The sequence below is a fragment of the Scophthalmus maximus genome, chromosome 5, assembly GCF_022379125.1.
Source record: "Scophthalmus maximus strain ysfricsl-2021 chromosome 5, ASM2237912v1, whole genome shotgun sequence".
NCBI classification, from domain to species: Eukaryota; Metazoa; Chordata; class Actinopteri; order Pleuronectiformes; family Scophthalmidae; genus Scophthalmus; species Scophthalmus maximus.
Window position 1 is genome coordinate 24,211,075 of NC_061519.1, and position 25,304 is coordinate 24,236,378.

General features: G+C 44.0%; 3 protein-coding genes across 9 annotated transcripts in view; 2 read left to right on the forward strand and 1 right to left on the reverse strand.

The window, feature by feature from the left end:
- LOC118310682 (dual specificity testis-specific protein kinase 2) overlaps positions 1 to 12,362 on the forward strand; it is a 29,836-nt gene extending 17,474 nt beyond the window's left edge. The window contains exons 9-14 of one of the 6 annotated variants that reach the window (XM_035633834.2): positions 518 to 604; positions 1,950 to 2,088; positions 3,320 to 3,856; positions 4,703 to 4,991; positions 7,561 to 7,646; positions 12,225 to 12,362. In XM_035633834.2, the coding sequence (XP_035489727.1) occupies positions 518 to 604; positions 1,950 to 2,088; positions 3,320 to 3,856; positions 4,703 to 4,991; positions 7,561 to 7,603 (1,095 nt within the window). In that variant the 3' untranslated portion in view covers positions 7,604 to 7,646; positions 12,225 to 12,362. The other 5 variants (XM_035633835.2, XM_035633836.2, XM_035633837.2 and 2 more) reach the window with 5 other exon arrangements.
- On the reverse strand, positions 8,016 to 12,726 carry si:ch211-155e24.3 (uncharacterized protein LOC100150696 homolog). 2 transcript variants are annotated; one of them, XM_047332022.1, is made up of 5 exons: positions 12,191 to 12,726; positions 10,992 to 11,098; positions 10,249 to 10,348; positions 9,617 to 9,885; positions 8,016 to 9,580 (listed from the first exon to the last, which is right to left on the reverse strand). In XM_047332022.1, exons 1-5 carry the CDS (start codon positions 12,402 to 12,404, stop codon positions 8,774 to 8,776), a joined length of 1,497 nt encoding a protein of 498 aa, XP_047187978.1. In that variant the 5' UTR covers positions 12,405 to 12,726; the 3' UTR covers positions 8,016 to 8,773. The 2 variants fall into 2 exon arrangements, with proteins under 2 accessions (XP_047187978.1, XP_035489738.2); XM_035633845.2 differs by having other exon boundaries at positions 8,016 to 9,885.
- Positions 12,727 to 14,375: 1,649 nt separating this feature from the next.
- Positions 14,376 to 25,060, forward strand: si:dkeyp-68b7.12 (rho GTPase-activating protein 30). The gene is given in 15 exon segments (XM_035633799.2): positions 14,376 to 14,517; positions 15,100 to 15,495; positions 16,163 to 16,265; positions 16,451 to 16,595; positions 16,869 to 16,951; positions 17,874 to 17,981; positions 18,189 to 18,307; positions 18,415 to 18,589; positions 18,789 to 18,886; positions 19,184 to 19,255; positions 19,379 to 20,122; positions 21,142 to 21,326; positions 21,446 to 22,017; positions 22,815 to 24,237; positions 24,240 to 25,060. Coding segments are annotated over 14 exon segments (3,954 nt in total). The 5' UTR covers positions 14,376 to 14,517; positions 15,100 to 15,407; the 3' UTR covers positions 24,279 to 25,060.
- Positions 25,061 to 25,304: the final 244 nt, after the last annotated feature.

The window sequence follows — 25,304 nt, forward strand, 5'->3', positions numbered from 1 at the left end:
CCATTAGCAGTTAAAAACTTTTCATTACCATCATTATTTTTTTTTATACAAAATTAGTATCTAACTAATACCAACTTCCATTAAACATGTGGAGTGTAAGTTGTTGAAATCTGCATGAAGATTAATATGAAATCACACAGGTTTTGGGTGGAATCATCATCATTGTCTTACTCGGTGTGAATTCAAAAGCCCGATAACTGTAAAACAGGATGATCCGCTGTGTCGCCGTGTGGACTGGGCCTGTGACTGGGCTCAGGAGCGAATCCAAGCTCAGAAATGAGTCTTTGGTTCTTAGTCCTTGATAGTCCACTTGGCAGTCAGCAGGATCATGTCAGAGGGATTAGTCTGATAGTCACAGCTGGCTTTGGCATGAGAATAACACCGTGTCAAACTTCGGATGAAACTCCATTCATCACTTTATCCTTTTTTTGTCAGAACGCTAAACAGGAATTTCCTGTTTTAAATTTCATATAGTATATATCCAAAAACCTTTTGTCTCTCCCTCCCTCCCGACCAGAACTTCGGCCTGGACTACCACACGTTCCAGCACATGGTCGGAGACTGTCCGCCCGACTTCCTCCAGCTGGCTTTCAACTGCTGCAACGTGAGTCCTGTCCTCCTGTGTCCACTCTGTCAATAACTAACACACCTGAAAACAGGATGTAAACAGATGTAAACGGGAAGCAGATTGTCTACTCAGCTGGTGGTTACTTGGTTACAGAAATACTAACTAGGAGAAACAGCTGTGGTGAAAAGTACAAGCAGGGGTTTTATTTTCTTGGACCGATGACGAGGTGAAACTGTTACTGACAGGAAGTGTTAGCAACGCTTTGCATTCACTGCTGGTGTTCGACCCATCAGGAAGTGGGTGACTCAGCGTCTCAGTTTTTGCTCGACAATACTACAAAGCAAGTTTCCAAACTTCTCAGTTATAGGCGTTTCAAAATCTCTTGCTGTTAACTACCTGGTAAAGTTTATGACAAACCTTTTCTTCATGTCGAGACAAAAAACTATTTCTCAAACGGCTGCCTTTAGGATTTTGCCCCTTTTTCTTAAAAAAACCAAACATTTCTTAAGTAACTTTTATTCTGTTGTTCAGAAATAGAGGGGTTTAATCTGATTATGTGAATAATCTGATTTAGCTCACTACCCAGGGGGTCAGCCCTCTATCCTCTGGAAGCTTGGATCAGTTACTAGGCAGACTCAGCTTCTCACTACATTCATACTTTAATTAGCTGTGGAATTGATTAGCTAATGAAACAGGGAGGGATACTGAGCATGTCAAACCGTATTGAATATTTAATTTTCAGGAGATCTATTCAGTTAAGATTTTATCCTGTCACTTCATAATCCTTGATTTGGAAACGTGATTTTTTTATCCTCTTCTGAATATAATTACCACAGAGGATGAGAGCGTTAACGTTTTGGAGCCCCCTGTGGATTGAGCTTATTTTGGCTCCTTCCATCCCTCCTCATCATCGTCTGCTCTGTGGTTTTTATCATTCTTGTTTTTCTCCAGAAAACACAAATCTGAATTAAATATTCTAAAAAGTTGGTTTTACAGTTTCTTTTCAGTATCTTACTCCAATACCTTTGCACTTCCTCATTAGCTGTGTGCCCTCATCTTTTTAGCCACTTTTTTTGTCTGCCATCTTTTTTTTTCCAATTTTTTCTTTCAGCCTGACCTCTTGTCTTTCACACCATTTCACAATCCTCATTTTCAATAAAGGTTATTCATTTTTTCATTTTTAACATCGGTGTATCACAGTTCAAGGAAAGAATACCCAAAATATTATTGCTTAAATTATAAGTACTCCTATTGGTGTATGTTTTACCTTCCCTTCGTTAGTAACCTAATGATTGCAATCTATCCCTCCTTCGGCACTGTGTTACCACATTCATAAATCACTCATTCTTTTTCCATATTTAACTTTTTTCCCCTCCCGCAGATGGACCCTAAACTCCGTCCATCCTTCCCAGACAATGTCAGGCACCTGGAGGACATTCTCGCTCGCCTTAAAGTCGAAGAGATGGAGCACGAGTGTGTCCCGCTCAGCGTAGAAAACGACAAGAAGACCGTACCCAAAGGTATCTGCACTCTGCTGCCGTCCGAACCACAGTCAGTATAGACGTTTTGTGACGATGGTTTCCTGTCGTTTACAAGGAGATGCTAGTGAATTCCTCTCTCCTCTCCAGTTATTGTCGCAAAAAGCACTGTGTTGATTCCATGTTTGTCCAGTTAGTCCGTAACAAGCCGACCGGTTGACACGGTCCTTTCCCAAAGAAACCCAGAAACTGAGCGCTGAGCTGCAGCACTTAATTTGATAGTAATCGACTACCAAATTAAATGGTCAGCTATTTTGATAATCGATTAATTGGTTCAAGGAGTTTTTATGGGGGGAAAAAGTCAAAATTCTCTAAATTTCAGCTTCTTTATTGTGAATATTTTTCTGATTTGTTTTCTCTTCTATGACAGTAAATTGAATAACTTTGGTGTTGACAAAACAAAACATCATCATGTTCCATGATCATGTTTGTTTTGGGAACATGATCGACATTTTATGGACCAAAAAACAAATAGATTAATCGATGAATGAAAGTCGTAGCCCTAATTTAAACTCCATCTTGCCTTGAGGAGGAAAACTCGTCTGAGATCAACATTCCTATTTTGCGATACGCGATCCGTGCTGGCTCCAGGTTTCACTTCTAATTCGGTCCAGTGTTCAGACGCCTGCGTGTCTGACCATCGTGGAGTCAGTAATGTTTTTGTTTAGACAAGTCAAACGACACCTTCACCTCAGGAAGAAGGACGGTGTGAACTTATGATGCGATTTATAGACGTGACACAGTCGTGTTCAGTGTCACCAGGTGTTGTGTTGTAGATCAAGATGAAGCCAACGCAAAACAAAACACAGTCCGTGTCTGTTGACATAAGAAATATCTCTCATGAAGTCATTATTATGTGGAAAAACATGGATCGGATCTGACTCCTCGTCTCTTGTCAATTGTTACCTCGTGAACTTCTTTTGACCCCCCGCCCATGAACAAAATTGTTTCTTATCAGTGTCAACAGCTATTAAGACTGTAGTCCGTCAATTTCAAGTACTTTTTCTGCACCTACGCTCCTTATTATTACTAAAAGTGCCAAAGGAGGAGGATTCAAGGAACATATAGAGCTGTACTCTATTGACACCTAGTGGTTACATTAGAAAATGAAATCTCACTTTATTTAAAAAAACAGAGTAACACTTGATTACTTACAGCTTGTAAATTTTCCTTGAGGATGTCACAAAATGATGCTCTTGTGTCTTTGTTCAAGGCGAGAAAGTCCAAGGCTTCAAGCGACTGAACCCTCTCGGTTTCCAGGACGGCAAAATCCCACCGAAGTCGCCCCGCCCTCGACGGAACATCTGGCTGAGCCGCAGCCAGTCGGACATCTTCTCCTGCAAGCCGGTGAGGACTGTCAACGTCCAGGACCCTTACTACAACCCCCCGACCGCTCAGCGAGTCTCCAAGGCCCGCAAGATCAACCCGTTCACTGCCCGGGAGGACCTGTGCGGGGGCAAGATCAAGTTCTACGACGTGCCCAGCAAGTCTGTGTTCTCGCTGATGTTCGACCTCCACTCGCCTCCAGGCAGTGCGTTCACTAACCAGCCATCCGCTCATGGAGCCCCGGGGCCGCAGCAGGAGGCGTCTTACTGCTGGCAGCAGCTGCCGGGAAGACAGTGTCACTCCTTACCGGTGTCCCCACAGCTGCCCCGCTCCGAGGTCTTCCACCTCGCTGCCGCCATTGGCGCCAACAACAACAACGGTTCTCTCACCCCAAACCCCAACCAGCTGTCCACAACGCTGCCAGGTGAGTCGTCTGACGAGGACGTCCTACAGCTCTTTTTGATAAAAACATTTCATGTGTGAGGAATTAATATTAAAAAGGGACTTATTTGTGAAAGTAACACTTTTAGAGAGCTTAAAAAACATAAAACAGCACTTTAGTATAATTTGATCAAAAATGGGAATGATCTGATTTTGAAGTTGCTCACAGTTTCTCAACTTTCTGAAATACTAAACAAAAGTACTAGTTGGACTGTGTTTGTGATATTTACACGATTGATTATGTGCTTCAAGCACATTTCTGTTGTTAACAAATAGGCTGTTAATTAGGCGACTTCTGAAAAGTGACTTAATGATTAGAAAATAGGAAGTGTTCAATATTATGTTGTCACGATGGCGTCTGTGACTCTGTAAACACGTTCCTGTAAACATGATAACTTGAGAACAGTTCATAGTTGAACCATTCACGCTTGCACCACAGGTTCTCCATACATACACGGTTGGTGTGAAATGAGCCTATTAATGAGGTACAAGTGACTTTAATAAATTTTTGATGAAAAGCTGTGAATACTGTCATGGAGACCACACGGTTCTTTTTTAGACATGCCGTCCAAAAATACAGATAATTTCAATAGCTGTTTTATTTAGGTGGAGTTAAACAACTACTTAAGATCAAAAGTAATATATGAGAAATACAGTTTAACTTGTAATCTACATTAAAATAATAATTGTAACTAGCAAAGCTCAGCACTGCATTTAAAATGTAATTATGCAGCGTTTTTTATTGTCTTCTTTTACTGTACCTATTTAATTTTAGGTATCTGTTTTAAGTCTGGTCTGAGGTCGTAATCACATAATAATTTGTATGCAGGCCTGACTGGAAATGACGTCCGACAGAAAGCGTTGGTGGGTGGCTGGGCGAAGAAGTACGTGGTGGTGGAGATCCCACCTTACTGCCGGCAGAGAGGAGGGGAGGAGGATGAGGAGGAGGACGGAGACGTGGAGGTCAGGAAGGAGGGAAACAAGGAGGACTTGTCCGGGCAGAGCTGGTCTCCAATGGTCCCCGGAAGCGAGAGAGACGGCGGAGAGGCGATGGACTGCTCCTGCAGCCAGGAGGAAGAGGAGGAGGAGCAAGGCAGAGGGACAGATACCTGCCCAATGTAATAGATTTCAAACCCACACACTCACATGAAGCAACATGGAGGGGAAAACATTGTAGTTTTGGACAAGAGCTCAGAGACTCTGACTCCTGACGACACGGACAAGGATTTTGACTGACTCAAGTGACTGTATCACGTGTTCAATAAATCAATCACATCTGATTTAGATACATATTTTTCAAAGCTATTAACACACGTGTGACAGTCTCCAGTTAGCACACACACACAAAAAAGCTTTTATCAACACAGCGGATGCTCGGAATAGAGATTTTTGTTTTTCTAAGATTGTTTATATTTACTATTGTGAGATGTAGGTTTTTTTTTCTCGCTTAAAAAGTTTTGTATATTAGACGTCTTGACTACCCGGTGCACCTTGGGTCGCGTACATGTGAGAAATGTGTGTTGATACCTTCCCCTTGTGTTCTTTGTTGGACTAATCCTTAAACTAAATCAACACAACCGTCCGTCTGATTTAATGAGACCCAGTGCCGACATTCACATGTTTAATCTCCAGTCATCATAGCAATGCAGTGGTAAAACAATCAGAGTCGGCAGACTTCAAAGCCATTGACGTTACGCTGTATGGCATTTTTGCAGAAAATTGTGTCATTTTTCATGACGTCATTATCAAGTTTGCCACAGATTTTAATTCAAAGAACCCACGGGGCTGCTGAATGACGACCTCTGACAAAAATCCTGTTTGCAATTTCCCAAGTTATGGAAGTCATGGAAAAAATAAGCTCTCCAATGCCACCAGTCCCATCTCGATACGACCATTGGTTCATGAGATATATGTATAAGATAATATATTTTGGGGGGATGTTAGGCCTTGGTGACCTTGACCTTTGACCTGGGTGACCCAAAATGTATTTGCGTGGAGACAATATCCATATTAACGTGTGTATCAAGTTCCATAGAGATCCGTCCACCCATTCACGAGTTACAGTCTAATATTTTAGATGTCGACTCGCTCGGAAAAACACGAACGCCCAAAACAGTTACACCTACCAGTCAACTCAATCACTGGCAACTCTGCCCGGCAACAGCAGTGAGTTTAGGGAGGAAACGTTTTTTTGGATTTTGTGCAGTCGATTCACATTAAATCTATAAATCCTTTACCAGTGGCTTTAATGTAATCTAACCCAGTAACTTAATATACGGCAGCTTGGAGTCTACTTTGTTTGTTTGTTTGTCCATAACTAAGTCAAGTTCACACCGTTCAAAAGTCGACGCGGAACATTTTGCAGGCGGTGTTGTAAAGACGTGATATCAAGAAATTCAAACTGTACTTTTTGGCATTTAGGACAGCTGCTCATAAGTCAAATCACCAATCTCATCTCAGAGTTTCCTTGAATCCACCATGAGTTTGCAAAACAGTCCCCTCTTATCACTCAACACAGGATGATAGTCATCCCAAAAATAAGTCTGTAACTGCCACTTCTGGCCACAGGGGGTCGCCGTTCTGCAAAAGTTACTTGGTCTGTCTAAAAGACAAAATCAAATTTTCTCGAAACTTGAGTCTCTTTTAATTTGAGCACAAAAATAATCAACAGACTCAAAATCTACTGAAACAGTGTTCGGAAATTAGTGATTAATCCTAAATCTGCACAGAGTTTCTTTCACAAACTTCTAACCCTGTATTCCAATTAAAAACAGTCAAGCATCTGCAAAAAAAACCTCTCAAACATTTTTTTGTACTAAATATATATTATTGATCTTTGGAGTGATTTATTCCTAAACTCATGTTCCAAGATTTTCCATAAAATTCTGTGAATATTTCCTTTACGTCGAGTCTCTGATACTGTGAAACACTCGCTGATAATATGTGGCTCAATTCGTTTCAAATTAAATTGGTGGTCCCATGACATTTTCAATTATTATTAAAAAAAAATTACAAACTCCAATCAATGTTTTAAAAAATTAATTGAGTGTGAGACTTCCTGTTTGATTCTCACCATGTTTTGTGGAGATGTAGAAGAGGTGAGATTTAAGCGTCGCACACGTCACGGACGAGGGTTAAAAAATTTCTTCAACTTAATACGAATATTAATAATTGTTGCGTCTCATTGGGAAAGTTTGTTAAACATCAAATCCACGTTAAACTTTGTCAGTGTTGATCTGGATGTGTTTTCAGTGTACGAACTAAAGTGACTGTTATAAAGTTAATTTTTTTTATGGCGTACCACGTTTGCCTCTGCTCCAGCACTTGTCTGCAATTGGCTGGTCACTCCAACAGGAACTAAAAATGCACTTGTACAGTGATCTCCTCCTCTTTAACTCCTCATCACTACTTTTCTATGCAGCAGATGAACCGTTTATGTGACTGTTTTACAGGATAAAAGATCTCATTCAATATTTAAAAAAAAAACATGTTTAATGTCTTACCTTTTGTATATTTGTGTAAAAAGTTTGTGTTTCCTGCCTCGATACATCAATACAGATCCAGATGCCTCCAAAGCCTCCCGGAGTTTTACTTGTGTTCCTCTCTTATTCTTTACTTCAGGATGACTTTATGCAAATTTAGAAACTTGTATTAGTTTTACAATAAATGCGAAACATTTGCTTTCAGATTTGATTTGGAAGTTCTGAGCCGGAAGTGTTCTCGTGCATGATGGGTGTCGGAGGATCCAGACTTTACATCTGTGGTTTCTACAGGTGAGTTCCACTGAGAAAAAATATTCGACCAGTCACAATCGTCGCCAGTCACATAGCGAAGCATTACTTTTTTAGAATTCATTTTTTACCATTCAATTTGAAGGTAATTCCATAATTCTAAAATAATCTGCTCTTGCAACGGAAATTAATATGACCTTTCAGAATGAATTTCGAAAGACAGCAGCTCACGTTTATAATATTTTGGAAGAAAAAAAATCATCATTGGAATGTTTCTCTTTCACAAAATATCACATTTTTATCACAACATAATGTGACAATATCACTGTTGTTGCCTTTTCCCAAAGATTATTCATACACAAGATGAGTTTCAAAGAAACTTAAGTAACAGTGTAACAAACTAGTAGTGGAAATCATTGACTCTTGATTTAATGGTAATGGAGCCTTTAAAAACAGGAAGATACACATATAAAGGAAAATACCCTCAGATCAGATGTGATCACCTCTTATGCTGTTTTATAATTTTTAGCTGTCAGACATTGTCAGTTTTTTTCCAGTTCAGTTCTATGCACACATTGCGAAGACTTGACCACAAACTGATGTTCATACTACAGAGACAAGACTGGAAACGAGTGGCTGCTATGAGTCGTAAAAAACATACTTTCTTTATGAAGGACAGCAAAAGATTTATCGTACGTGCTCTGAACTTAAACCCTGAAACTACGCAGATACAGTTTGGCACCATAAGCAAAATTAAAGCTACAATGATAAATATTTGACATTTCAGCTTCTCAGCTATGAGAATTCTATATTTTTCTTTGTCACACACTGATTATCTTTGGCGTATCTTTGAAGACGACCCCCTGGTCTGTGAGAAATTAGAATATCACTGATTAATCATAAAAATAATTATCTGATCAGTCTTTCATCAGACAATTCTCTAAATTAAGTTTTTGCGATTCCTGTTTAAATCACGTCAGTATCATATCGCACGTTATCATATTGAACTAAATTGAACAATATAATGAAAAACAATAACCATAACAATTACAGTAGCATTATAACTGTATTATCAATATATTCCCATCTCCAGTAAAAAAAAAAAACAACGAAAAAGTGGAATGTTTTTTTCCAGGTGACCACACAAAAAATCCCAACACACTCTAAAGTCAATGAGCAGTTTTCTGGTGGGACTTGAGGCTGGAGCGCTGGGTGAAGCACTTCCCGCACAGCGAGCACTCGTGGGGCTTCTCGCCGCTGTGCACCACCGCGTGTCGGATGAGGTTGCACTGCTTAGTGAAGCTGCGGCCGCACTGCAGGCAGCTGTACGGCTTCTCGCCCGTGTGACTCCTCAGGTGCTCCTTGAGCTGGCTGAACCGCATGAAGCTCTTGTCGCAGTACGTGCAGCTGAACCGCTTCTCGCCGATGCCGCCGGACCTCCAGGGCGTCCGCATCATCGTCATCCTCCTGCCGAGGCCGAAGCTGCCGCGGCTGTGCCCGCAGAGGGAGGGGGAGGCCGCCGGATTCGCCGCCACCGGGTCCTCGTCTCGGCTCCTCGCGGCGGGAGCGAAGTCTCTGTACTGATGCGACGGCTGCTGTTGAGGAAGCGAGCTCTGACCCGTGGAGTGGAGCTGAGACAGAGCGTTGTTTCCCACCTCTGCCTGAGGTCTTTTACATGCGAATGTTATGGCTCGTCTTTTCGCCCGCGCTGCGCTCACCAGCACAGAGTGAGATTTCCCTCCCGGGTGAATCCTCGGCACCATATCTTCTAAACGCAGTCCGCTCTGAGGCGTGCACACGGTGGGGAAGTGCTCAAACTGCTGCGCCGCGTAAGAGAAGCTCGGATCCCCCGCGTCTCCGCACAGACCGGACAACCACAGCCGCTCGTCGCCTTCCCCCGTCACGGACGCGTGGCCCGGATCGAGCGGCGCCGCGTTCTCGTCGGGCTCCTCCTCGGGCTCCTCCTCGGGCTCCTCCTCGGGCTCCTCCTCGGGCTCCTCCTCGGGCTCCTCCTCGTACTCGCCTTTCACCACGAGCTCTGTCCCGTTGAGGTTTGTGTTCAGCTGCTGCTGCTGCTGCTGCTGCTGCTGCTGCTGCTGCTGCTGCTGCTGCTGCTGCTGCTGCTGCTGCTGCTGCTCAGGCAAAGTGTTGTGGCCGGCTGCTGGGGAAACAAGGGACTCTGGGTGCACTGGGTTCTCGGCTGAGTGGTAACTGTCCACAAAGATGCCAGTCTGGGCGGGAGGAGAGGCTTTGAAACACGGTGACTGTTCGGCTCCAGGTGCTGAAGACGGCAAAGGAAACCACACGTGATATTGGATTACAGTGTTTCAGTGGGGGTCTGATAGACAGCATCTTTTTTTAATCTGGTTCCAAACGCTCAGATTCAATATTCTTTGAGTCTAATGAGTCCCCTGTCATATCTTTTCATATTGCCCCTCATTTTTTACAATCCTCTTTGCTGCTGTAACACGGCAAAGTTCCTCTCACCTTAATCCGAATCAGAAAAACTATCGATCCCTGTAGGGAAAAACACTTTGTTACAACAGCACAACACGCATTTAGGAAAGAGGAACTTAGACGTAGACATCACCTGAGACTTCTTCTTATTTATTTTGTATTGTGTGTATTGCGTTCGTATACTCACTCAGTCTGTCGTCTGGCTCGCTCCTCCACAAGTCCTCCTCCGCCAACTCCTCTTTGATCTGGATGTTTTCGGCTTCACCGACGAGCTCCACGTCTGCACACTGCCAGACCACAGGGTCAACATTAACACCTGACACAAGTCAGACATATCACACAAACATACACACACACACACACACACACACACACACTGTGGAGACAGTGCAAACAGGCTATACAAGTTTGTGAGAGGGAAAAAACCCACGGGCACTGAGATAACATGCAAAATACATCAACTGTACTATTTATGATAATTATATGGAAATATAAAAAAAAAAACGGTAAAAGAGAAGTTGTTATGGTTTCTTTATTTCTGGGAGCTGAAATTATTGTTTTTGTAAAAATGCAAAAATACTTTTTTTTTGCCTCAAAGGAATAAAAATGGAAGCGTTTCTCTGGGAAAGTTTTTTTTTTTTTACTTTTTCATTGACTAAATGATGAAAGAAATGATGGAAATCTCTAAAATTAACACTTTTTAAGTCGTATTAGTCGTGTAGTGAACAAACATGTACTGTTCGTCTTCTCAAATATGAGGATTTCTGTTTGAGATGATGGAATTATTGATATTTTGGGATTTGGCAACTTACAGACAAATTCTTTACGCATCTTTCTTTTTTCCCTTCCTGGTATCTTATTAACTGGATGATCAATATATTGCAGATCAATCATGACACTGTCGCACTAAAACGAGGCAGTAGTTCGGACCTCACTGTGACGAGTCGGGCCCTCGACATCCACGTGTCCGTCCCAGTCCGCGCTCCGCTTCTCTTTACTCACCACTACTTTGCCTGGAGGAGAAAACCTCTCAGCAGCTGGAGGAAGAAATAAGCACGCACGCACGCACGCACGCACGCACACACACACACACACACACACACACACACACACACACACACACACACACACACACACACACACACACACACACACACACACACACACACACACACACACACACACACACACACACACACACGACACGTTTTAAAAAGGCAGAAGACACTTAACCTGACCCAGATGCTTCTCCTCCTTCTCCTCACCTCTCCTCCTCATCACCTCTCCTCCTCCTCATCACCCTCCTCCTCCTCATCACCCTCCTCCTCCTCCTCTTCCTCACCCCTTCCTCACCCTCCTCCTCCTCCTCTTCCTCACCTCTCCTCCTCCTCTTCCCTCTCCTCCTCACCTGTCCTCCTCTTCCTCACCTCTCCTCCTCCTCCTCTTCCTCACCTGTCCTCTTCGCCCTCCTCATCGCCCTCCCCCTCCTCTTCCTCACCTCTCATCCTCCTCACCCCCTCCTCCTCTTCCTCACCTCCTCCTCCTCCTCCTCTTCCTCCTCCTCACCTCCTCGCCTCCTCCTCCTCATCGCCCTCCCCCTCTTCCTCCTCCTCCTCACCCCCTCCTCCTCCTCCTCTTCCTCACCTCCTCCTCCTCTTCCTCACCTCCTCCTCCTCCTCCACTTCCTCACCTCTCCTCCTCCTCTTCCTCCTCCTCACCTCCTCGCCCTCCTCCTCCTCATCGCCCTCCCCCTCCCCCTCCTCTTCCTCACCTCCTCGCCCTCCTCCTCCTCCACTTCCTCACCTCTCCTCCTCGCCCTCTTCCTCCTCCTCCACTTCCTCACCTCTCCTCCTCCTCTTCCTCCTCCTCACCTCCTCGCCCTCCTCCTCCTCATCGCCCTCCCCCTCTTCCTCACCCCCTCCTCCTCTTCCTCACCTCCTCCTCCTCCTCCACTTCCTCACCTCTACTCCTCCTCTTCCTCCTCCTCACCTCCTCGCCCTCCTCCTCCTCATCGCCCTCCCCCTCTCCCTCCTCCTCTTCCTCACCCCCTCCTCCTCCTCTTCCTCACCTCCTCGCCCTCCTCCTCACCTCCTCGCCCTCCTCCTCCTCCTCCTCCTCCACTTCCTCACCTCTCCTCCTCGCCCTCATCCTGCTCCTCCTCAGCTCGGCCTCCATCAGGTCACACTTGCCCTTCAGCAGCTCGATGTCCCGCCGGCTCCGGCTCACCTCGAGCCGCAGCAGGGCACAGCTGTCGCCCACCCGCCGGTCGATCTCCGCCGCCGCCGCCTTGGCCAGCGCCTCCATGACGGCCAGCAGCTGGCCCTGGAAGCCGCCGTGCTCCATCTTGCGTTGTAATATTCACCTTGTTATTTAAAAAACCAAAACAAATAAAAGGCCCTGCGTGTCTCTCACTTTCAGGATGAACGTGAACAAATGTCCGGCTCTTGAGAGAAGCGGAGGAAAGGAAGGTTTGTTTTTGTGCTGATCGTTTCCTCCGCGGGTTGTTCGATTTTTTTTCCCTCCCAGCCGTGCGCTTCACGCGGGCGGTGTCACTCCCTCCCCTACTTGCTCTAAATCTTTAATATATACATGTACTGCTTACACGAATCCTGCCTAATGGAATTTAATAAATGTCAAGAAATGTTTGTTCACTCTTGTAAAAAAATCTTTTTTTTTAAATGGTCAGATTGTTTTGTTCAGCGCTGTTCCCGCCGTTACAGGACGCGCGGACATTGAAAACGAGGCTACCCGAGCAGCCGCCTGTGTTAAGCCACAGGTGACACTTGTGTTACCGTAAGTGTTGGAATACACGCGCACCGTCAGAAATCACGCCCTGTAGCAGAGTGGTACCCGGGGGGGCGGGGCTGAACGGCAAAACCTGCTACGGGGCACCAGTGTCAGTCAACAGGGCAGAAAATATTCTCACTCTATAGTCAACTTGATAAAATTCCTGTGCTTATTTAACGTGATATGTTTAGGCTGATTTCATAGTTATAACAAAACTATTATTACTGTTGTCGTCGTTGTCACCTCAATTATTTACAATAATTTTTCTTTACACCTTATTTTCTTCATGTGCCATCAATATGTTGATATCAGACCTGACAAGCTCTCGTCTAAAATTATTTTACTTTTTTATGATGCCTTAAGATTTTAGTTTTTTTGTTAGTTGTTTTTAAGTTACATAAAGTTGAATGTTCATATATATATATATATATATATATATATATATGAATACCAATTTATTTAAGATGGGAAATAAGGTGTTACAGCAGCACAACAACAAGCAGAGTATAATATGTTACAGTAAGTAACAAAGCTGTTGACCAGAGATGCAAATACGGATGAAAGTAAACAATAATGCAACAGGTTGATCTAAATGTGGTTTGTGCTTATTATAATTGCAGTTGTGGTGTAGTTCTGCTTGTGTGGCCAAATACATCACCAACCCCCTGGGATGTCACAGCTCTAGAGAGCTGTGACATCACCCTTATAACAGAGGCCAAGTGAAAAGTTCGTATTAATCCTATTGTGTCTGCATAGTAAACTCTTAACGCAGTAAATGAAATACTCTGAATCATCAGAGTAGTCCATAATAACAGGCCAATAATATACTAAACAGAAACAAAGAATATCATAAACTTCACCACTACACTCTAGTGTTAAGTCAGAGTTATATACAGTATGTATATATATATATATATATATATATATATATATATATATAAAATAAATGATTTGTTGTTATAGTAACTTTTTGTTTTCCGTTCGTAGCACTTCGTCAAACTCCTGGTACTTAGTACTCATACTCTTGTACTTGTCGTTCTTTGTGGTACTTTCTTGTTATTGTGCTACAATACTGTGTCATACTGTTTGGTAATTGTCATTTATAGTTTCTGTTTGTTTTCACGATTTTCTGGGTTAATTTGCAGTACTTAATGTTACTGACGGTGGTAGTTTGAAGTATTTTGCGGTTTTCTTTGGTACTATCTGAGTCGGCTGTCCTTTTTTAGTTTTCTGCGAGGTACTGTGAGTTAGTTTGTGGTACTTTTTGTAGTACTCACTGAGCCTCTAATGTGGTCCTATAGTATGTGGTGATTAATATAAGTATGCAGCATGCACGTACAAGTGACACAGTCAGGAGATAAGGAGACAAACATATTTGTCTTTTGTCTATAGCTGAATTGTCCTTCATTCACATTCACGGTGAATAACACGCGTGGATCTTGACCTGCAGCTGAGACAAACACATCAGGAACATGAAGTGGAAAAAGATAAACTGTTCTGCACTGGTTTCCCTTCTCGAATCAGCAGAGGCGGAGAAGCTGCGAGCCGCACATACGGAGAGAGAAAGCACAAGAGAAGGAGAGACACTCAGGAAGTGAACAGGGGAAGTTTAGTGGTTTCTTGCGTCACCACTTCTATGCTGCTTCCTGCGTGCCGATGCAGAGTGAAGGTAGGAGCGCTTCGCTTTTGCTTCTTGACCTTTTTTTTTTTTGAATTTGCTCACGTTTCTCCACTGCAACTCTTTCCTAAAAGTGGACAGACAGGGAGGGGGGGGGATGCTGGACTCGAGGAGAGCAGTGGCAGGTGTCAGGGCGGTGGAGGGGACGGGGGAGTGAGTTTCAATGTCTGTACTAGTCTATATGTTCAGGCTTCAACTGTGCTCGACTTCCGCTGCAGTGAGAAACAGGGTTGCCGCGATGGTCGTGACATGCGTGCAAGGAAATGCACCGGGGGGCCTGTAATGGGCTAGGTCCCCGGGCGGCAGCTGAGGTCCGAAGTGTAGGTGCGACCACCAGTCCAGAGTGAGTTTATGGTGTGACCGGAGTGAAACATTTGGAGGCTCCCTTCATTGAATAGGAGAAGTAACGGAGGCAAGGGTGTGGCCTTTCATTCGAAAATAAAATGACTGCATCACCAGGGGGGAAGTGGAGAGCCACATATGCACACTGACGATTTGCTGCAATTTGTCGTTTCACTTTGGAGGAGACCAGTCGGGGGCACAACGAAACGTTTGTTACTTCTAATTTTGCAGGGTGGAAGATGAAGTGAAGCATGTCCTAACGCCCAACAGCTTCAACAGATGAACTCCAGTGCCCCCGCGGCTCACAGAGGAAGCGGCCTTCACCCGACACAACATGTTCTGAAGTAAAGAGAAACAGAAACGGCAGCAGCAGACCGACGGGTTCTCTGAAATGTGCACCACCGCCCCGACGGAGTCGCATTAAGCCGAGTCGGTCGACTCAACAACCCCCCCGGCGGGTGCACGCGGTACGTCAGGAGAGAAGCGGAGCAGCTCTGGGCCGGGTCTGAATGTGAGGTGGAGACAGCAGACAGGAAGAGATGCGGAGAGTTCGGAGAAGAGGAGGGAACAAGGAGAAGGTGTTTGGATGCGATCTGCTCGAGCACCTGACCGCCTCCTCTCAAGAGAGTAAGTCCAAATACGTTGTTTTCTCTTCCATGGACCTCACACTCACTAAACACCAGGCTGTAGAGATGAATGACCATTTAAAATCCACCACCAGTCAAAGTCTATAGAACAATGTCTTTATAGATACTGTATATCCTGATAAATCTGGTACCTGGTGTGATCTTGTGAATATTTTGATACATCCTACGGTTATTGGAATAATTATTCATCGATGGCGTCTGCCGTCTTTTTGACGGCTTTTTAAAAAATGTTACTTTCCCATTTTGCAATGACCAGACAGACACCAAGCCAGAAAAATACTTTTTAAAATTCTTTATCACACCAGATCTACTTTAGAGTAACTGTCGGTCATTTTATATTGTCGGGGCTTGTGTGTACAAACTGCTATTTCATTTCTCTCACGAGTCCATTGATGATAAAGATCTATAAAGCGTGTTACTCTGCATGGACGTGGCGTTCAGGTGTCCATGCAGAACAAAAATAACATTTAGGGAAGGAGAGGGTAGTGTGGGTAGTTTTTCAAAAATATTTCCCCAAAAAAACACAGGGTTTTCGAGGACAACATATAGAGAAAATACACAACATCTGAATGTGCGTGTTCACATTGATTGTTTGTAACTGATTCGTGACATTATCCAGCTCATTAATTGTGAGTCATTTGTCACAGTTCCTCAGGTCTTACGATGCTGCAGTGAATTTGTTGAGCGTCATGGAGTCGTGGACGGAATCTACAGGTTGTCCGGAGTGTCGTCCAACATACAGAAACTGAGGTGTGTGTGTGTGTGTGCGTGTGTGTGTGTGTGTGTGCGTGTGCGTGTGCGCGCAGCTATGAGCCTCTCTTTGAACATTTATATATCAAAAAATGTACACTATACTGAGTTTTATGTTGGTGTGTGTTGTGTTGTGTTAACACGCTCTAAAACGATTTCCTCTTTGTGCCCCCCCCCCCGACCAGGGGCGAGTTTGAGAGCGACGGGAATCCAGAGCTGAACAAGGATTTGTATCTGCAGGACATCCACTGCGTCAGCTCCCTGTGCAAAGCTTACTTCAGAGAGCTGCCGAACCCTCTGCTTACATATCAGCTGTATGACAAGTTTGCTGTGAGTAAACATGAACACGTTCACAGTGTTTCCTCCCTCCCGTTTGTCCGTGGCAATGTTTCGGGTATAAAGTGACTTCCCCTGCGAAGAGAGTATGGGACACGTACAATCCAGATCTCCCAGCGAACGCAGACGAGCACGAACACACCATTTACCACAGCTGTGTGTATGCATGTATATTGTGATTATATTGGAATAAAAACCTGACTTGAAAATGAAGACAGTGATAAATTGTCTTATCATATTGATTCAGGCAGACTGTCTGTGTTACAGGAGGCCATCGCCATCCAGTTGGAGGAGGAGAGGCTGGTGAAGATCAGTGATGTGCTGAAAGAACTACCAGCACCGCATTACAGGTACGGTCCTGTGCTGCACACTGACTGACTCTTTTCTTATAATCTCATGACGTCTAAACAAATAACCGACTAACCAAATAACAAACTAACAAACTAACTAACTCAACCTGGAGAGAAAAAACGTTTCTTCCCTAAAAAAGGAATGTGACAGTTGAAATACATCAACATTTTATTTCCATTATTTCACTTCAAGATTCATTTGGACTCTTTTCTATTTGGGGAAATGGGTGACATCCACGGGCAACATGTCTGACTATTTGTTTTCATGGTTAGAACTTTTTTTTTTCTTTTTTTTTTTTTTACATATATAGGTTTTAGGAATCTGTTGCCAGGAAACCAGGTAGGAATAAGTACAGAGATGCATGTTAGACCTCAGATCCCCATTTGATGTAAAAAGCTGTATGATTTGATTTTGGTTGCTATACAAATTAAAACGGTAGCGTAAAATTAACATAGAAATAGGTGATTTAGCCATTTAACAGTCTTTTTTTTGCCTTTCTTTCATTGACTTGTGCTCCAGCTCAAATTACATTAGAGAGAGGGGGGCGATAATCTTTATTTCTTTTAACGTTTCACACGACAATGTGAAAACTATTTGAACGTGGTCACTTGTTGTGATTAACCCACAGAGGATTATCATCTGAAACCCTTTGCATTAAAGAGCATTATATTGAATATCAACTCAGTGTTTATCTGTCTGACCTAAACTTTACTGACACAAATTGAGCTAGAGCTAGATGAATGACTTGGGGGTTGGTGGAGACCGAAAAACAGAGTTGAAAGAGGATGAATACATCCTCCACCAGGTGACCAGAAACCTGACGCCAAACAATTCATCTTGTTGCTCATTAACTGCCGAGTGTGTGAATAAGTAACTGTTTGCTAACAAGGTGATTTAAGTCTTCCCCCCGTCTTCCCGCAGGACTCTGGAGTTCCTGATGCGTCATCTCGTCAAAATGGCCTCATATTCCCCAGAGACCAACATGCACTCCAGGAACCTGGCCATCGTCTGGGCCCCCAATCTTCTCAGGTGTGCTCATATCGATGGCATACATGTATATCAGTGTGTGTTGTGGTCCACATTAGTTGATGTAATTTTACATTCCTCTCATTTGTTAGTAATTGCTTTCTGCATTTACTCACTGACATATTTTCCATCCTCTCACTTTCCCTTCCAACTGTTTAAGTAAGTTATCATAATCAATCCATCAAATAATCATTCAATCTGTATGTTAAGGTCAAAGGACATTGAGGCGACTGGGTTTAATGGTACGGCGGCCTTCATGGAGGTCAGGGTTCAGTCGATTGTCGTGGAGTTCATCCTCACACATGTCCCTCAGCTGTTTCCTGAACAAGGTCAGAAGACACACACACACACACACACACACACACACACACACACACACACACACTCTCTCTCTCTACACTACACCACACTAATCTCTTTCTTCTGCCGTATTCAGGTGAATCGAGTGAGAGAAGGAAGTCCCTCCCCTCCCCATCAGCGGCGTCCAAACAGGAAGAAGCATTTTTCAAGTCTCCTCCCACTCAGCCTGTCGCCAACTTTGGGAAAATCAGTCCAGGCGACGGCCCTCTAGCCACCAGACCCTATCATGCCATCATTGAAGGCACAGACAAGTGAGTGGAATGTCCCATTTATCAGGGGCGTCATTACATCCTTCTACCATGCAGGCAGAAAGTTAAGGCTCAAGTTAGGCCTAATTCAAATGTCTTCACAGTAAAGTAAAGCCTGCTGAAATTAAGTCACGATATCAAGCCTCTGTATCTCAGAAATCCAGGAATTCGCCTTATATACCTTGTATCTTGTTCACCTCAGGAGGAAAGGATCCCTCAAGGGCAGGAAGTGGATGTCTATATTCAACATCGGAGGACGATTCCAAGACCCACGGCGGAGGCACAAACACTCGGCTAAAGGTAGAAAACCTTCACATGAAAAATGATTGGTAATAACTCCTCCTCTGGTCCTTTTCTCTACTTCTACAAATAGCTACGATTTTTTTTATGGTCATTCTAATCACTTCCCTGTGTTTTACTATTTATATGTTGAATGGAACAACAGATTTTTCACCTTCCTGAGATACAAGCTGTTGGCCTCCGTTTCAGACAGTACCTTTAAAGTTTCTGTGTCATCAGTTTCCACAGCCTCGTCTCCCTCTCGCTCTCATCCCATTCACGTAGGTCTTTAAATTATTTTTTCTGTTTCTGTTTCAGAGAAAGACAGGACTGCTTTGAGATCAGCAAGAAGCATGGACTCCCTCAGTACCCAGTCATATCCAAATGAAGGTGCTGCTCTTCTCCAACAAATCACAATTGGATGTTGTGATTCAACATGACAGAGCAAATCTTTAATTCTATATACTTTAATTGACCTGTGAGGCAAACTCCACCCATCTGTTTTTGTTCCAGGCTCCGGACAGGCTCCTGCCCAGACCCCTCCCACAACCAACATGTCTCCCCTCGCCAGCCCCTCCCTGCAGCCGGGCTCAGACGCTGCGGTATCTGCCAGTGGAATCGGTGGCAGTGAATATGCTGTGACGTACCGCAGGGGAACGGGATTAGTAATTGGGGGGACCCAGGGCACCTACACTTCTCTTGACCCTGAGGGTCTAGGGGGCAAAGGCAATGAGACTGTCCAGTCCAGATCCCCGGGACTCTCCACTAAAACAGCACGAAGAGCAGCCATGCACATCACAGGGCCCACCATGGTTACCGTGCCACTACACATAACCTCGAACCTGGCGTTGGGATTGCTGCAAGGTGGAGGGACCGGCCGGGTCATCCATCGTGGCAGGGATAAGGATGGAGGGGACAGGGTGGAAGGAAAGGAGGGAGAGGGCAAGGTGGAGAGGAAGGAAAGCAAAGAGATGGAACGGAAGGTGGAGGGAGGCAGGAAGGTTAGGGAAGAGGAGACAGGCAAGGAAAGAGGCGTGGACACGGTGGCGGAAGGTGGTGTCGCCAAGGAAAAGGGTGAAGGAGTAAAGTGGGAGAAGGAAGAGGAGGTGAAGGCAGATTGTAGAAAGAAGCCGGAGCTGGCGAAGGGAGGTCGAGGTGAGTCCAGAGAGCAACAAGCCAAAAGCCTCAACTCCAACACAGATAATGAAGATGCAGCAAATAATGACCAACAAGACGACGGCAACCAAGACTACATAGGTAGGTCCACCTGAACTCGTGAGCAGCTGGTCGATTGGGTCCGTCTAAAACGAAATATCTTTGAGATATTCAAAGTCCCTTGAGCATGAATCCTTTGATGACTGTGGTGATCGGCGAATTTTCCTCTGGCACCACTATGAGGTTGACATAAGTTGTTTAGCAATTACTATCTCAACAACATTTGGATTAAATCTAGTGCATTTTATTCTCCCTCGGGTTGCACTGTGAACTCTGGTGATTACCAGACTTTTTCTCGGTCGCAGATCAGAGAGATCAGGTCAACTTTTTACTTTGTCTGGTAAAATATCACCAAAACTATACAAAATGACCTTCACATCAGCGCTACCTTTATGTTGGTGCTACTTAGCACACGTTGGCTCTCTTAAATTCCTGACATCCGCCCCTAGCCAAGGGCTACACACATATCAGCATGTTAGCAATGCCACCGTGAACATGTTGCTAATGCTGATGCTAGCATTTCACTCAAAGCCACATTGCACGCGAAACTTAAATGCAACTATATGCTTCAATTGGTCACAAAAGTTCAAGTCAGAAGGTTTGAAATTCTCTCTGATGCTCTCAGTTTCCATTTATGACACTTTTCATTTAGGCACCGTTACCTTTTCGCTTCCCACCTCGATCTGTGACTCAAAATTGATGAAGACTGATTTTCTAAAATTGATGAAGACTGATTTTCTATCAGTTGACGACTCATCTATTAAACATGAATAATTTCAGCTCTAAAATATACAATCAAAACACCTGATACCCTTGATGAAAGGAATACAGTCCAATTTCAAAGTACAGTGCAAAGTGCAGGCTAATATTTAACTGATCATTTTTGATGGTGGTTCTTTACCTAGAGCGTTTCTATTAGAGCGATACAATTGTCCTTGCGATGTGAACTGGTCTCTTTTAACGCTGCATTCTTTTAATTTGAGCTGGTGCAAGAGCAGTTCACCATAAACATGTTACTAAAGTCAACTAATCTCTAATCTTTGCCTGTATTTCATTCACAGTCATGAAAATGGTGGAACCAGTTCATCCACCGCCAGCGGCGACTGGGCCTGGAGATGTTGGTGCGTTTGACGCCTCTGACATCCTCAACTCAACTGAGGTGGGAGGAGACGACCAGGAGCTGTTTGGCTACGTTCAAGATAACTTTGAATTCCTGGACCACATGGACTGCAGCGTCTCCTATCAGGTTGGTGTGGTTTGTCGTTGAGAAATCTTCTTCTTTATCATTTAGATTATGGAGTGAATTACCAGAGAGCCAGATGTGTTATTTGTGGTTGAGGGAAATGGTCTCTCTTTACTTCTCAGGTGAACGAGTTCTCCGTCGAGCCCCCCGGTCACTCGGACGATGAGTATGAAGTCATGGTGCAAGCTCAGGATCCCGCAGAGCTGCAGACGCACCTGCTGCCAGTCCCTGAAACACAAACCCAGAGTCAGACCGGCCTGAAACCACACAGGCCGCTCAGCCTCGACCTTCACAGCCGACACACTAAATCCCTCAGCTTGCCCTATATGACCTCACCTGTCCGCGGACCGGAGGAGTCGAGCTCTGAAGAGGAGGATGTGGGAGACGACAGTGACGATGATGAGGATTATGTTAACAGTAGTGAGGAAGACGGGAGCATGCTTGTAAAAAGCCTCCCCGCTGATTTCTTTTTGGACAATATGACCACATTTGATCTAGACACCGAACTTGCTGTTTATGAATCGAAGAGCTCGGTGGAGAGAGACGTTGAGACGTCGCACTCTGCAGAACCAACCGCTGGAGATCAGGAGCGAGGAGAAGTGGTGGTCGAAGAAGATGAAGAGGAAAAGCAGATGATGAAGAAGGAAGAGGAAGATACACGTGATAAGCAGGAAGACCAACCAGAAAAACATATGTAAGGGGGAAATATTTGTGTACAATTCACAGCTGTTTCCAACAGTGAAAAATATGTATAACTAATTGTTATCAGCGAACAATAGTTATCATGACAGATTCATTGAATAATCCGGCTTTATGTCTGAATAGACAATGGTATTAACATGTTATCCCATAAAATCTTTATATGATCAATTTAAGGTATTTGATCATGTTACTTTTGATAGGAAAAATAACATATTCATCCCCGTAAAAATGAAAAATTAACTCATAAGATACAATTTGGATGATTGCCAAATTGCATGCATCAGGGTTTTGCCAGTACAGCCTTATTCGGTCTTGTATGAACGGCAAATTAATGGTATTAGAGAAATATTGCTGCATAACTGACATTACTTAGTTGACTTTAAAACTCTTGTTAACTGAGACTTAACAATGAGTATTAGCATTTACCTTTGTACCATAATTGCAACTAGCTCAAAGGCTACACAGACTCACTTTTAAGTCACTATGAATAAAATTAGAAAATTTCAGGGTTTAGCGCAAACGAGACCTAAAGCACAATTTTTTTTTTTTACTTGAGTATCTATAAAATAAATATAAAGGTGAACAAGCAAGAAACATAAAAACTCATATTGACACAGCACATTTAGCTCAATAAGAACTTATCCCAAATCCCATAAATAAAACAGTTTATACAATCTTGTTCAAGGAAATGTGATACAAACCTCAAAATCTTCATCTGAAAAGCAGTATATCTTCTTCTTCGTGCCTAAATCCATATTTTAACTGTTTCTATCCGTCATCTGTTTGCAGCATAGCAGCAGAGGCAGATGTCAACATCATGGAAGACGTTCAAAGTGACAAAGAAAAGCCTCCTGCATCCTGCTGCGAGGAGTTTCCACCGCCAAGCAACGAGAAGACGAATGATGAATTGTGCGCTGTCGAGGTTGAGGAAGAGGAAGAGGAGGAGGAGGAGGAAGAGGAAGAGGAGGAGGAGGAGGAGGAGGAGGAAGATGAGGAGGAGGTGGAGGAGGAGGAGGAGGAGGAAGTGGTTGATAATCATCACACTGATTATCCACCTTGCCACACAGAGTCCTGTGCCACCTGGGAGACTGACGGTGTTCCGGTAGAGGAGTCCAGAGAACATCCCAGAACCTGTGATGGAGAGGATACAAAAGAGAGACGCAATGAGGAGGGAGAGGACAGCGGGGCGTACAAAGAGGCAGAGACAACAAGTCAAGAAATGGTCCTGGAGATGAAAGAAAGGGATGAGAGCGTGTTGGAAGATCACACCGCAAGAGGAGACGAAGGAATAGCTGACAAAAAAGATGAAGAGAAGATGCAGGAAGGTGGCGAAGAGCAGGATGGTGTAATTTGTGGCGTGGAACTTTGGGAGGAACTTGAGAAGGTTGTATGTGAAGTGATAGAGGATGAGGAGAGTGAGCGGGTTGAGATTGAGCTTGCTGCTCGGCAGGGAGATGTAGATAAAGATGGAGAGGGGGAAAAGCAGAGAGCAACGGTTTCAGGAGAAAAAAAAGTGGATGTGGAGGAAGGAGGGACAAATGAGACAAAGGTTAGAATAGAGGCAGGGGAGCGTTCAAAGGAGACGACTGAGGAAAAGCTCACAGGCCCAGAGATGCTCCAGGAGTTTCGGGAAAAAGAGAAACTACAAGAAGCAATTCAAGTGAAGCACGCAGTGAGCGAAGAGGCACGGCATCATGACAGAAAGGTGGTTACAGAAGAGCCAGAGAAGGAGAACGATGATGAAGAGAGAGCTGACGAGCAACTCAGAACAAGGCCAAGTGTAGATAAACAACTGGAGGAGGCCAGGTCCGATGGAAAACAACTAATGTGTGAGAAGCGCGGCATCAGCCAAGGAGGAGTCGGCAGGAAGCTGGTTGTCTCCAAACACCCGAAGGTTTACCAGGCGAGAGCTGTGCCAGTGGTGCCCCCGAAGCCTCAGCACTGCAAGATCACCGCCATGACCCTCCGACAGCAGCAGCACCAAAGAGAGATGAGAGGCGGCGGAGGAGACAACGCCATGAAAGTGGCGACAGAGCAGGACAAAGTTTGTGAAGCAGGACAGGGGAAAGATGGAGGAGGGGAGAGGATGAGGGAGAGGAGGAGGGATGGTGAGGATGGTGCCACGAGGGACGCGAGCAGAAACAGTCCTCTCAGCATGTGTTTCGACGAGGCCGTCGCCAAAGCAACCATGAGGCGGGAAAAGGAGAGGGAGTGCGAGAAGGAGAAGGAGAGGCAGAGGGACTGGGGAAGTGAAGTGCAATGAGGAGGGGGCGTCATTGAATTTAATCTGATGTGATGAAATTTTTTCTAAATTTGGCATAAACAGCTGGTTATTGAATTGGGATTTTGTTTTCATATAATTTCAGCAACAGTATTGTCTATCTAATGCTACTGAAGATGTTTGTGGGGTTTTTTTCTGCCACGCTCAACCTCTGCAGCCATAAAACGGATATGTTTTTAAAAGTATTTTGTGTAGGATTTCTAGTTAGACAGAGAACTGTGAAGAGCAGACAGGGATGATGATGCGAAGGAGAGGGGTGGGGGTGGGTCATTTATTCTGATTTATTTTGATCAGAATAGATGAATAACTGCAGCTGCAATGTCTGATATTAAGTTAAATAAAAACAGAGAAACTCGATGAGGTTGGATTTAAGTTTTTTTTTATTTATGTGCTGCTCTCTTACAAACTGCCATTTTCTGAATATATTTAAACTCCAAAGTTCATGCTTCTTAGTCAATGTCTTCAAATCAAAACATCCCACTGGTGGATAAGTCAAATTTGATCAAAAGTTTAAAAAAAAGTTGAACCTCAAATCCACCTCAGAGCTTACTGTACTTCTGTTTGCACTCTTCATCTAATCATACAATACTTTGTCATCATATAAAGTACATGTACAGTATTTGTATAAAGAAAAGGTCAGCACGTTTGTGGTTAAATGGTAAATTTGATAATGAATGGTATGTATCATTTTTAGATATATAATGTCAATTGAAAAAATGTTTTTCGGATTATGTGAATAAAGTGATGTTTTCAAGATGGCGCCTATTATTACATTTTAATACAACTTTGACGGCACCACTTCCTGAATCTCCTTCCCATGACAACCATTGCAAAGGAATGTGGAAAATAAACCAAAAAATTCGGTTATAAGAAATTCAAGATATATATATAATAAAAAATTGGAGGAATTTATCTTCACATTCATTTTTGATAGCGAGACATTTGTGATTCGCGTTTTTTAGAAAGGTTACGCCTGTACACCCTCAACGTCACATCCG

What these genes read in the sequence shown, in the direction of transcription:
- si:ch211-155e24.3 (XM_035633845.2), bottom strand. Translation starts at nt 12,404, where the DNA reads ATGGAGCACGGCGGCTTCCAGGGCCAGCTGCTGGCCGTCATGGAGGCG. An exon ending in GATGAGGGCGAGGAGGAGAG is followed by an intron (nt 11,099 to 12,190) that starts GTGAGGAAGTGG and finishes TTCTTCCTCCAG; the next exon opens with CTGCTGAGAGGTTTTCTCCT. An exon ending in CGAGCCAGACGACAGACTGA is followed by an intron (nt 9,886 to 10,248) that starts GTGAGTATACGA and finishes TGCCGTCTTCAG; the next exon opens with CACCTGGAGCCGAACAGTCA.